Source organism: Vanessa cardui, chromosome 8, assembly GCF_905220365.1.
Source record: "Vanessa cardui chromosome 8, ilVanCard2.1, whole genome shotgun sequence".
NCBI lineage: Eukaryota > Metazoa > Arthropoda > Insecta > Lepidoptera > Nymphalidae > Vanessa > Vanessa cardui.
This window is the reverse complement of record NC_061130.1, coordinates 7,467,845-7,481,266: the sequence shown is the minus strand read 5'-3', so window position 1 is coordinate 7,481,266 and position 13,422 is coordinate 7,467,845. Positions and strand designations below refer to the sequence as shown.

The window sequence follows — 13,422 nt, the reverse complement described above, 5'->3', positions numbered from 1 at the left end:
TTTGGAACAACTGGATAAAGATTATAGTCGCAGTAATTAAGTCTGCATCGTCTTAAGAATAACTTAACAAGACTAATTTAGACATCAAATGTCATTGTAGTATAATATGATTAATTATTATTAATTTGTTAATTTTTTTTCTTTTAATGATAATTTATGAAACATGAAATTATTATGATTAATCAATGAATAGTACACTGATTTTATTGTTTTCATGTAACCTGTGTGAGTTGTATGAAATGATTACAAATAAGTACGAAATTATAATTATACAGCCATTTTAAAATAATAAGTAAATATTCCATCATTAATGAACAAAGTTTAAAGTTAATACAAGAGGGTGAAACACATTAACTCTAGAACTTGAAATTGTTTCTGGTCATATACTCTTTTGAGTTATTTTTATTATTATGTACTACATAGTTTATAATATGTCAATGTTAATTTTTTTTAACTATCTAAACAAATCGCATTATCTATTTATAGAGTCTTAGGCGCCTATAAAAAATCTCTATTTCCGATGCCCTGCCCGGACTTTCAGTTCAGGCAACTCACAAACTTGATTCAATTATTGGAAGCTTAAAAATTCGTAAAGCGGTATCGCACTAGGAACATAATATTGTGGGTTTTATTATCTGTTGTAGCGACAAACGCAAAGTCCATAGTGTGTAGACAGAGTTCCTTCTAGACCAATTAATTGTCTGCAATAATAGTGCGCAAAATAAGGCAATTAATTTTTAGTTGACTTGCACAAATAATTAACTTAGAGAACACAAAGCGAATGTTACAGCGAATAGAGACTTACGCTCTTGGTCCGAGCCATCTTCAGACTTGCCATCCTCTCGGCTCTTCATGAATGGGAATTTCCTGCTAAACGATAATGTTTTCTTTTTCCTCTCTAATGTTGACTGACTCTGAAATTAATAATTTCACACTATTACAGTTACGTAGATAAAATTAATATTCATTATTATTTGCATAATAGCCTCAACACCTTTGCTAAGAAAAAATTCATTTTCAGTATGATCGATTTTGAAGCGTGAATCAAAAGTTGCCCTCTTTTGAGGCAAAAAATATTATTTTTTGTGATAATTGAGAGAAAATCAGTATAAACAGTAACTAAACATATTAATAAACTAAAAAGATTTCAGTTTCAGAGTGTATAGTCTATAACATGAGGTCATTAGAGCGTGACGCTTACCGTGCTGACGGGCGTGCCCTGTCCCTGGAACTTGACCTGGCGGTCGCGCGCGCGCTGCTTGCGCTCCCAGCGCCGCTTGGACGGGATGATGCCGATCGCCTCCGGGTCCGTGCTGTCCAGCCGCCTGCAACCCGCGACACTTATTATTATTATACTTCAGCAGACTACCATAATAATAAAGCCATTTATTCCATATTTCAATATAACATTTCAAATGAAATTAGTAGTTTGTTAGTAGGTTTTCTTAATTTATTGTTAGTGCGGTTAGTCTCCATTGTGTGAAATATGGACAACTTTTTGGGTAAAGGCCTCCTCCAGTTTTTTCCACGTCTCTCTGTCCTTGCTTACTGTTAGCCAGTCGCTCCCTGTGACATTGGTGATATCATCAGCCCACCGTTTTCTTGGTCTACCAACACTTCTCTTTCCCCCAGGGCCGTTCCATCTTGTGGTCAGCAGAGTACCATGCCAACTCAAAAAACTCAGTACGAGTCGACTAGGCGTTATATTTTTGTGGCATACTTTTGAAAGTCATCAATTTTTTTAACGGCCGCATGGAAATAAACCCCGAGCAAAATGGATTCCCAGGGAGGTTTGGTATTTGACGTGCCTTAAGTGTTTGCCAATATAATTGTTCATCCATAATTTTCTATAAAAAGGGTTACTCACCTCGCTTGCCACCACTCGTCGTCAGAGGCATTGGTGACATGTAGGATATCACCGTAGCGGAAGGGTAGGCCTCTAGAAGGTAACCCATCATCCCTAATGGGATCATAGTCGAAAAGAGCTCTGAAATTAAAAAAAAAGTTTAATTTTCTTAGTGCCAATAATAAAACAATTATTTTCTCATACAAAAGCGTCATTGATCTATAAATCACTTAAGTTACATTATTGAGCGTACATATTTTTTTAGTTTTCATATCTACAAAACAACTATCCCAAAAAGTTAATCAAGGCAGGTTATTTTTCCCGTTTAGTGCTTCTCAAAAACAGCATTTATCTCGTCTCAATGGCCTTGGGTTATTTGAATGTACCTAAGCTAAAGTTGTATGTAGCAATAAATCTACATTATTTTTAAACATTTATAATAATTAAAATAAATTTTACTTTGCCTTTACGCCAAATTGTGTAGCTTCTATAAATTTAATGTCTGTACTGTAGATTACTTTCATAATTATATATTAAAATTCTACAAATTCCATGTGACAATTTAATTCAATAAATTATTTAAATTTATTCAATATATAATATACTGTTATTTACTTTACCTTACATATAGTGATCGTTTTTGAGATGTCCTTAGTAGTGTATGATGTTGTTTCAATTCATTGATACGAGCTTCAAATTTGTTGTATTCCTGTGGCCTGTACACTACCGTCAATTTTACATTCTGCCCTGTACTCTGTAAGAAATGAGATAATGTCACATTATGATAATTACTTTGGCAGCTTTATCATTTCTTATCAATTCTGTATACTTCTATAACTTGAGTTTATAGTCTGTGGAAAAGATAATATTGTTAATATAGTAATAGAATATTTTTAGTAATCAGGTTTAGAACTTTAAGAAATAAGTATTGATTACAATCACTTTTTACGGTTTTAATTTCGACGTATTTGGTATAAACAACCTAATCACACAGGAGCAGTGACTTTATCTAACCCGAAGATAAATAATCTTTGACATTGAATGGACGCGATATCATTGGCCGAGATCTTGAACAATCTATGACATCCATGAGAGATTCTCGAAAGAAAGGCGTTTCGAATTTAATTTTATTACCACTAATCTAGTATCCGCATACTAGATGAAAACCCAGCCTCGCTCTGGTAAAATTAATAAAACTAACCTTATTAGGTTAGTTATAACTAACCTTATTAGGTAGTCATATATTAATGACTAGCGACCCGCCCCGTCTTCGCACGGGTGCATTACTGATACTAATAATACTATAGAATTTGTTGATTTACGACTTCACATCCGAATCTTTTAAAATTATCAGTGTTTCTTTTCTTATTTTGTATATGTATTATATACAAAAACCTTGCTATGGAACCACTCTATCTATTAAATAAAAACCGCATTAAAATCCGTGGCATAATTTTAAAGATACATAGGTAGCGATAACAGCGGATTTTTGTATACTGTATCTGCAGTCTATCTGTACTTATGGGTAAGAGATTAATTTGTAGTAGATAAACTACTATGCTATAAAATTTGTGCGGGTAAAACCGCGTACTCCGGTAGTATTTCATAAATGAAATAATCGCGAAAAAGCTAATTATGAGTATTTAGTATAAGCTACATATTGAAATTAGAATATGATTACAACATAATTATTAGAAACGATTATTATGAAACATAGTACTTACTATATAAAATATAGTAGCATAATAATAATTATGGTAGTGTTATTATTAATATTCTCTATATGGGCTTCCTATATGAGCTGAGGCCAAATTTTAATTAAACGTAGTACATATATAGATACACTGCACAATATACAGTGACTAATGGGGTTTTTTAAACGATCCGTTACGCAATCCAATCGTTTTATCTCGTCCGTTTGTCAATCGCGTATGTATTCATAGCTTGATTTAATCACATCGTTCACGGACACGAAGAGCCTAATTGTATAACAATTGAACGCTGCGCATGTTTCTGACTGGACTAGACAACAATGTAATTAAATTATTTTAGATTATATAATTTATGATTTCGTATCGTGTTACCTAATTTTTGTAATTACATTAAATTTTAGTGTGTACATTTTAATTTTGTTTCATTCAAACATCCTCTTATATAATCGAATAAACAACATGGACATTTTTTTTCAAGAGTTTTGATTATATAATGCCTCGTAGGTGCAATGGTTGTTTAGTACATACAAAGAATAACGTGTTCCGGATTCAAATCGCGCGGCGGCTAGATGTGAACCTTGAGACCCGAGAATGATAGATGTGAGAAAGGCCGGCAACGCACCTGCAAGCCCCCTGGTGTTGCAGATGTCCATGGGCGGTGGTAGTCACTTTCCATCAGGTGAGCCTCCTGCTCGTTTGCCACCCTATTCTATAAAAAAAAAGACCAGAGCAGTACGCACCTTGAGCGCCTTGGCGGCCTGCTCGTGCGTGGCGTGCGTGATGTCCACGTCGTTGACGGCCAGCAGGCGGTCGCCGCGCCGCAGCCGCGCCGAGCGCTCGGCCGGCCCGCCCGCCAGCAGGAACGACACGTAGATGCCGTGCCCGTCCTCCCCGCCCACGATGTTGAAGCCGAGCCCCTGCGGGCCCTTCTCCAGCTCCACGACGCGCGGCTCCTCGGCGTCCGGCGCGTCCGGCCCGTCCGGCCCGTCCGGTCCGTCCTGCGCGTCCTCGCGCCGCAGCGAGTTGGCCGTGCTCGACGCTGCGAGGATGGCTACGTCTCTGTTACTCTCTTTCGTTCTACTGTCTACGTGCGGTCATACGAGATCGACTCCGATAATTATGTACTCGGTATTTGTGTGACATTTTTAAGTAGCAGCCTGTATAGCTTGTCTACTTTATGTGGGTATTGCTAACTTGAATATTCTATTTCCTATTTTTAATAATTCGCATAATGATGGGTAGTCACCCCCATCCACAATCAATGACGAAGATGCTATGTCTGACGTACTGCATGTATGTGTAATCTATGCCTACTTGTGACCATTTGTAAATAACGAGTGATGCAAGGTACTCCTGCTGGGTGCAATGAGTCATGAGCGGCACTCACGGGTGTTGGCCCTGGAGGTGCGCGGCGAGGGCTGTCCGTGGCGCGGGCCGGGCACGAGCACGAGCAGCACGCGCTCGCCCGACGCCTTCAGGGCGCTCACGGCGTCCTCGTGGGTCACGTTGTCGAGGTTCACGTCGCCTTTCTGCAGACACGTATTCAAATGATATCTTACTCGTTTTAAGGATGAAGTTCATGTATTGGAGCTTCTGTTTTACTTACTGATGTATTTTTCACCATTAGCAGCTTGTCTCCGACCCTTAAACGCCCATCGCGATGCGCGGCCCCTCCGGCCATGATCTTGGTTACGTATATGCCATTGTCACCCGGTATGTGCTGATTGCCCAATCCGCCTGCTATGCTAAAGCCTAACCCGGAACCGCCCTTCACCAACTCTATCTCTACAGCCTCCTCCTTGTTTGATATTTGAGAAACATTTAATGTGTTTTCTCCCGTTTGCCGACGTCTTATTTTCTGCAATGACGACATAAGTCTCAGAAATAGGAATATTGTTGATTATATAATGATTATTTATGATGCTTACCAGTCTTACTGTGCTTCCTGCCTTTTTTAACGCGTCGACTGCCTCAGCATGCGATACATTCTCGACTGATGTGTCGTTAACCTGAATGAAATAGACCACATTTTAAAATCGCTAATCAAAATATAAATGAAATTTATGTGATAATTGAGACCTACCAACACACAAACTTTAAACTAAAATGTTGATATTATAATTACATGTAAATATATAACAATACAAGTACAGAGTATGTCGTATACCTAGCAGAGAATGCTATGGTGCATGTTATTATAATTTTAATCATCTTGCAATATGAATATTGTAATTGTAGTTTTATGGATAGAGCTACCTGTAGTATTGCATCGTTTATTTGCAGCTGACTAGCCGCGGCCGCGCCCCCGGGTATGAGTTTAGTGACGTAGATGAGCGGGTCGTCGGCGACGTGAGGGTTGTCCGAGCCGCCGGCGATACTGAACCCGAGCCCAGCGCCGCCCGCGCGAGATAAAACCACAGTTAAGTACAAAAAGCCGTCATCGCCGACAGTGCGCTCCGAACCACCTTCTATTCCATTTATCTGCAACTTTCAACAGCATTCATTTTTAATTTGATTTCATTTTTTAACAGTGCAATTGTAAATTTATTGATGTCATTAAATTATCAGGATATATTCAGAGAGAATTATATTTTCTAGCATATCTTGATGGATAATGTATGAACTAAAATTAGTTATGTATCTATTATATATTTTCGTCCCATTTCTTGTAAGACAATTGTTTTAGGTTTAGTTTAGACATTACATTTTACTCTGTCACTGTTGATAAAATATTTTATAACATGTATATTTTTATCATCCAAATATCTTAGTATATCTGTAAAATTTTAAAACCGCTAAGTGATAAAATTACTTATCTATTATGTAACTGCAAACATGCAGACCTTAGCCAAGAATTTGAGTTCAAATCCAAGCATTTTCGCAAATACTGTATATAGACAATAATAAATGATTATATTTATTAAATAGTAAATTAATACATTAAGCAAACAATCACTCAATTTATCCATAGCAACTTTTTCCTTTTCAAATGTGTTCATTTGTCAATTTATATATAATATATTGACAATTTAATAAGAGTTTTAAAAAATTTAACTTTATGTCTATATGTTTAACAAATTTTGATATAGGTTTATACTTTTTTAATGCCATAGGATTACTAGATATTGTCTCAGAACCCACATATTAATTATGCTCAGATTGTGGTTTTACAGTATACAAAATGTGGAATTTTATTCTTTAATTTCTTAATAATAATTTTACCACAATAGGTCAATAATTTAATTTAGGATAAAATGTTTGGTTACTTATTTTAATTAAAATGTTATCAAAAAGGACCAAATTTTATAATATTTTCAGATTCATTAATATAAACTGTATATCCATAATAAAACATGTTAAGAAACAAGAAAAATATTTAATAATTTAAAATAAATAGAATAAGTGTAGTAAGATGAATAATAATCGAACTTTGAAGTTAGCAGGAATGTCATTAATATATTTACCTGCTTCATTTCAGGTGATGAGACGTGAACCTGGAATAAAAAATCAATTACTTTGGTTAATAGCTTAGACTTCTCACAATTACAATTGTAATATGAACACACTTAGTTTATTAGTTCAACACGGAAAACAATTAATTGGATTAGCAAGACACTTTATGTATACTTTTTATTTCAAACATGTATTACTACAAAACCTTAATATACTTTACAAATAATCTATATGGATAAAAAAAATGTGTTATATGGCTGCTGCATGTAATTTCTAAGAAACTAATATTTATAAATTTCTATATTTTATTTTCAAAATTTTATTGGTTTCAAAAGAAAATTTAACAGTCAGAATTATTATAGCTGTACTGTTTTTGTTACAAATAATAAAAAAATTGTACATTAATTTTGTAAGACATCTATCATTGCTCTCTTGAGAACAATCTATCTTTTATGTAGTAGCACTCACCTACTCACCGTATCAAGGTTAAATAAGGAGGAGACTTTCCGAAGAAATCCATTATGAGTTTTTTTCTTCCGTCTTTCAGTCATTTTGTTAACCAAGTGTGCATAGCCCTCTGGTACTTGTTTTCGGTTCTATACTATGTACAGAGCATGCATGTTAGTTACACACTTGTGCCTGCTGTCAGCACCTTACTGGCTGCGCTCCTGCATGCACCATTCTCTACCTAGAACCCACTTCTAGCTTGCACCAAAAACATTTTTATGTGTATCGCCACTTTTAAAAAACGCAACCTAGATTTATGATTGCATGTTGTCCCACAGTATAAGCTGATTATCATGTTAGCTTAATTTAAAATTAAACCAGTCCTTATCTAAAGAATTATTTTCGAACCGAGCCCTTTTCAGATAGCGGATTTTATTAGAATGTATGCGTATGTAGTTAATTGGGTGTTACCAACTTGTGTTCAATGATAGGATGGTATGAATGTCAAAGCGATGAACTTTAATTAGAATGTCCGTGTTACGTTATTTAACGTGCAATATAGACATTTGGTTTTATTTAGAAGATAAATAAATCGTTTAGCGAGTAACGTAGCGAATTGTTACAAGCAAAACTATTTCAGAAGTTTCATTAGTCTCACCAAAAGTTTGAAAACGTTCCCAAATAGTAAATTACTAAACGTTTAAAAATAGATTAGTGTATATTATATGGCCTTACTTGCGACGAATACGAAATAACAGCAGTGTGAATGTCAAAATTTTATGTGCAATATCATTTCACTTGATAATCATTTATATGAAGTTTTCTTTTAGTCGATGTATCGTTCGTAAGTCATTGGCACAATTGTGAAGTTTAACAGCACAAATCCACACAACCATGAAACGTTAGCGTACATATCGCTGAAAACTTGTACTATATTTTAGGTTATAAATAGTACTACGAAACGCGAAACACCAACTATCCGCCATTACCGACCACTTGTTGTATAGCGTTCGGGTACCTACCTTCGGAGACGTCACGTCATCAAAAAGAAGAAAAAAAAACAAAACGGTATCGGTAAACACCTCGAATTTCAGAGGTTTTCCGAAAGATGGCGTTAGGTATTTGTTGTTTAGACGAAAACAAATATGAATAATTTTAATAACATGTCTCCAGAGTTTATTTTTTGTCACCTGCCATCTCTACTTATTTAACTAAAAGAATAATCATTATTCATAACAATTACAAAATATTTTTTTTATTATTGTAAGCAGAGATAAGAAGTTGTTTTATATTTTTTGCGGATGGGATATTTTTATTTTTAAATAAATAAAAGTTTCATACATTTACAGCAGCAGCCAAATAACTTAGTCTTTAAATAAAAGAAAAAAAAATTACGATTTACCTTCTTTTCTTCTGCGTCTCCTCTTGGTGATATAATGGAAGGAATTGCTCCGACCTGAAAATTTATTTCTTTCAGTGACTTTAGGATCGCCGTAATGATATATAATCATTATAACATTTGCAAAATGAAGTACATAAATTAAAGCCTAAGCAGTGAAGATGACCTTACAGTACGTATATTTAATCAACATCTCTGTCATGAGCGGAGATTAATGTTGCTTGTTATTGTATCAATCATAATGCATTAATGTTTACTGATTGTATAAATGTATATTATAATTTTTGTGTATTACGAATTAATGTTATAAATGTTTTCTTTATTATTCGAATATGTATTTATATAACAAGTAACAAATATAATTTGTATATTGTTCCGCTATCGATTTCGTCTACGATGGCCATTCTCAAGAGTAAAGCTGGGCGTATTATAGTGCTTATGAGTTATATGTGTGCCAACACAGGTGCGCTCTCAATTCCTGCCCTCTTATAATCCGATAGGAAGGCAAATCCAATACAAGCAGTAAGAGTTCAAGGACAGTACCAACGGCTTAATGTGCTATCCGAGGTAAGGGATCAATTTTACAAAACTTAAAGCGAAAAACAAAAACTTTAAGCGCTATATTTAATATATTGGAATGAGTGATTTACCCGTGCTGAATCTGGTGTGTCGACATTGCGATTGTCCGATTTTCTATTGTTATCCTGTAGAAAAGCATTCGAAACTGATCTGTAATCATTATCCACTGATTGTGCCTGGAAAAATATTTACGTATAAAAATGTTTCAATACATATATATCCTACTATAATATACAACGATAATTAAAAGTCAGGTCTAATCGCTACATAGATACCAAGGTTTATATAAATAAAACTGTCGTATTGAAAAGCTTATTCTTTGTTGAAGTTGGTTAAAAAATGTCTAAAAGTGTTAGAAAGATCTACATCATTAAAGTATATGTAGTTTTTTTTATATAAATTCGCGTGGTTCGTAATATGTAAAAATCTAATCTTAACTGATCTATTAAAAAAAGGGCTGTGCATAATTATTGTAATGAAAAAATACTAAACATTGATGAACATGAAGCAGAATTTAAATAGAGATTATATAGAAACTTCAAAAAGCCTTATTTTGCAAAGTAATTATTGTTTTATTAATTGAAAAGAAAAATTGGAATTTCAGTTCAATAAATTTACTATTCATTAAATCGCTTTGCTTCAGCACGGCCAAGAATTTCGATACATCAGCATAATATCTACCATCTGTTACATCGATCAACTTAACTAATTGCTTAAGAACAGCAAAATATTTTTAAATTTATTTTAAAAATATTTTGTACAACCTTGTACAACTACAATGAATGAATAATATACGTATTTTTTTCTGTAATCGTTAGATGTACATATATCGTATAAACACACCTATAGCTGTAATTTAAAAAAAAACAGCTTATGATTTCTACAATCAACAAAGATATCATAAATGTGCCGAGAAGATTTAAATGTAAGTAGAAACACAAGGTGGTAGACATGTTCTTTGTACCTATTGATCATATACAGTTTTGCATATCAGTACGATAAAATTTCTACTCAATTTACGACATTCTCATTTCAACTATGGATACTTCAGCTTCACCTCACTGGCTTACTAGTATATTATTTTAAAATAAAAGTAGATTATTGATAAACACTGGGAAAATACTACAATTTATTACATTTAATTAAAATATACAATATTTCGCAATTCAATTATGTTATTTAAGCAATTAAACTTAGTCTGAATTATTTAGTATATAACAAGCTTTGTAGGGTCGAAGAAAGTATAAATTATTTCAGTACCAGTATTGGATCAATTTCTGGACTGCTTAGTGTTTATAACAATTTAAGTATTACCAAAGCACGTGCTATTATTTTGATACGAAATTCAAAATAAATTTGATCCAACGATAAGATGAAAATACATGACCAGAGATAGAAATATGTTAAAGAAGGTTTTTATATTTTATTTAACAAATAACGTAGTTTTTCATACTATTCATATTTAAAATCCTTTGCCCACATTATGTGGAACTTTTTCTTGAATCTTGTAATAAATAACTATTTTGCACTTTAAATTTATTCTATCAAAAATTATATAATATCATATTAAAATTATGGTTATGTTTGTCACAAAGTGTTCGACACATTAGGCATATATTATCTAATAATAGTCCATTAATTGGAGGACATTTAGTTTAACCTCTTAAACATTTTTTAAGCAAGTACGTACATATATAAGGTATGTTTTTAGTCCATTTATCTGTAGTCATGTTATTAAAAAAAATTCTTTGCACCTTCAAGAGTACTCATAGAATAAATTAAGATGCAGCGGGATTTTAATTTTTATATAAAAAAAATAATGATTAGTTAGTCATGTATACATTAAAGAATTATCATAATAAGATACTCACTTCACCCCGGACACCATCAGACTCCCACTTGTTTGCTATACGAATTGTTTCAACAGTTTTCTGTTGAATAGATTTCGTATCATCGAGAAGGGTTAATTCGTAAAATTCTTGAATATCTGTAGGCAAGAAATAGCAAGTTAGTAAAAAAGTTACAAGCCAAACACTCGAAATCGAACGTTCAAACAAATCGAAATCAAATTAGAATACCCTTCGTAGTTTTATTTCTCAAACTTTATCTTCTTTTATATAAATAAATCAAGATTAAGTTCTTAATTTAAGATAAGAGCGATAAAAAAAACTAAAAAATAATAATAAATAAACTAAAAAAATTCCAGCCTTTAAAAATTCTAAATTTCTACCAGACTATGGTTTACAGGAAAAATTGCATTGCAGCGTGGCAAATGCGGTTCGTTTTTAGCGAGAATTTTAAATTCACGGGAAAACATTGCACGTGTGTACTGTTGTTGTAGTACATTTTTTAATAAAAATCCAAAAATAGGAGTGTACATATAAGCGTATATCGTTAAAAACAATAGGTTATTGGTCTTTATAGGAGAGGTTATATGAATTGCTTTACAGGTTCAAAGTTTTATTTTGTTGTTGTGTAATATTTATGTATGATATTGAATCTAGTATTCTCAACGGCCTATATTTATTTTAAATTTAAGTAACATTTCTGTTATATATTAAAGTAATTGAAATGTAAAAATACTTCGTAGAAATTTCAACAATTTCATTGTCAACGAATCGCTAGATTTATTGTGTGATCTCGCTTTCTATGACAACCTATATCGCGTGTTCTAAGTAGCCGATCGATGACAAACACAACTATAGAGGGTTTATTAATATACGTATATTAGCTTTTCCATTAACGGTGTGATACTTTTATTTTCTTTACACTATAGACAATCCCATACAGTAACAAAAATAAATGAAATATATTAATTATATTTTAAAATAATCTAAATTTTGATGACTTTGATAAGTATTATCTGTAATATTTTATAGTACGCCAGAAGGCCTAACATACCATATAAAAATTAATAGTATTATAGTATACGCAAGTGTAAAAGGAAAATGAGCAAAAGGCCTTAAACTGTGTGTTCATAACATAGACAGTAAAGACGCGACGAATCGATGAATGACGTATGTCCTAAGCCTATAAATTGTTTATAACATAATGCACAATTATATGCTATGTAGCTGTATAATTGTTTTTTTTTTTTATAAAATATAACCAAAAAAAATTATTATTTATATAGAAAACATATTTGAAACGTATAGAAGTCGTTTATATGTAGGTTATGTCCTGGAAGAAGGTTATATAGTGTCTGTAAAAAATACAGAAGTAGATACTTTACGTTCACTGAGGCGAGCCGATGTTATTATATAATGTCTGTAATTTCTGTTCCGGGATTGCTGAATATATTCTTACTTAACTACAAAATTATTATAAATTGCGTACCGAAACAATCGAGTTTTCAGAATTGAATTAATTTTTAGGTCGCTTGGGTTCTGTCTGCGTATGTATGATTACAATGATAATTATTATTGTCAACAAAACATATATTTTTAGATTTCATCATGTGAATAGCTGTTGAATATTTTATAAATATTTTTTTCTCACATCCGAAAACGAGAATTATTTGCCGGAAGTGACCTTATCTGGAAATACTCTACAATAAGAACAATGAAGCATCTTCCTCTTTTTTATTTTCGTTTATGTTTGGCATATAATATGGTGAATATTTTTATTAGGATTTTTTAAATATAATAAATCGAAATCGTAACATGTTTTATTTATAGTGCTTAGTCGATAAAATCAATGTTGACGGTGCGGGCCGGCTACAGTTTCGGATAGTATCGAATATGTCAAAATTATTAAGTATATTGAATATAGCTATGTGTTACAAAAATAAATGACGTTAAAATAGGTACATTTGGTAATATCAAAGTTTTATATACTTCCAAAACGGCCAATCGCTACAAACAAACACGAACACAAAGCGTTGGATCGATCGTGAGGCATGTTGTTTGGACTCATTCTCCTCAGCAAATAGTTAAGCAAAGTTATACAAAATATTTTTCATATTGCCTTAATTGAACAGTTAGTAT

The 13,422-nt window shown here is 32.9% G+C and overlaps 1 protein-coding gene across 15 annotated transcripts in view; it reads right to left on the bottom strand.

The window, feature by feature from the left end:
• Positions 1-13,422, bottom strand: part of LOC124532110 (disks large 1 tumor suppressor protein) — a 29,847-nt gene that overhangs the window by 7,920 nt on the left and 8,505 nt on the right. For 3 of the 15 annotated variants that reach the window (XM_047106794.1, XM_047106799.1, XM_047106798.1), the window contains exons 3-15: positions 11,308-11,423; positions 9,508-9,612; positions 8,861-8,914; positions 7,023-7,052; positions 5,815-6,045; positions 5,487-5,567; positions 5,165-5,416; positions 4,946-5,087; positions 4,299-4,609; positions 2,467-2,600; positions 1,868-1,987; positions 1,202-1,325; positions 806-914 (exon numbers count right to left, since the gene is read on the bottom strand). In XM_047106794.1, the coding sequence (XP_046962750.1) occupies positions 806-914; positions 1,202-1,325; positions 1,868-1,987; positions 2,467-2,600; positions 4,299-4,609; positions 4,946-5,087; positions 5,165-5,416; positions 5,487-5,567; positions 5,815-6,045; positions 7,023-7,052; positions 8,861-8,914; positions 9,508-9,612; positions 11,308-11,423 (1,809 nt within the window). Of the gene's footprint in view, positions 1-805; positions 915-1,201; positions 1,326-1,867; positions 1,988-2,466; positions 2,601-4,298; positions 4,610-4,945; positions 5,088-5,164; positions 5,417-5,486; positions 5,568-5,814; positions 6,046-7,022; positions 7,053-7,479; positions 7,700-8,116; positions 8,136-8,193; positions 8,478-8,860; positions 8,915-9,507; positions 9,613-11,307; positions 11,424-13,422 lie in introns of those variants that run through there. The other 12 variants (XM_047106800.1, XM_047106808.1, XM_047106809.1 and 9 more) reach the window with 10 other exon arrangements.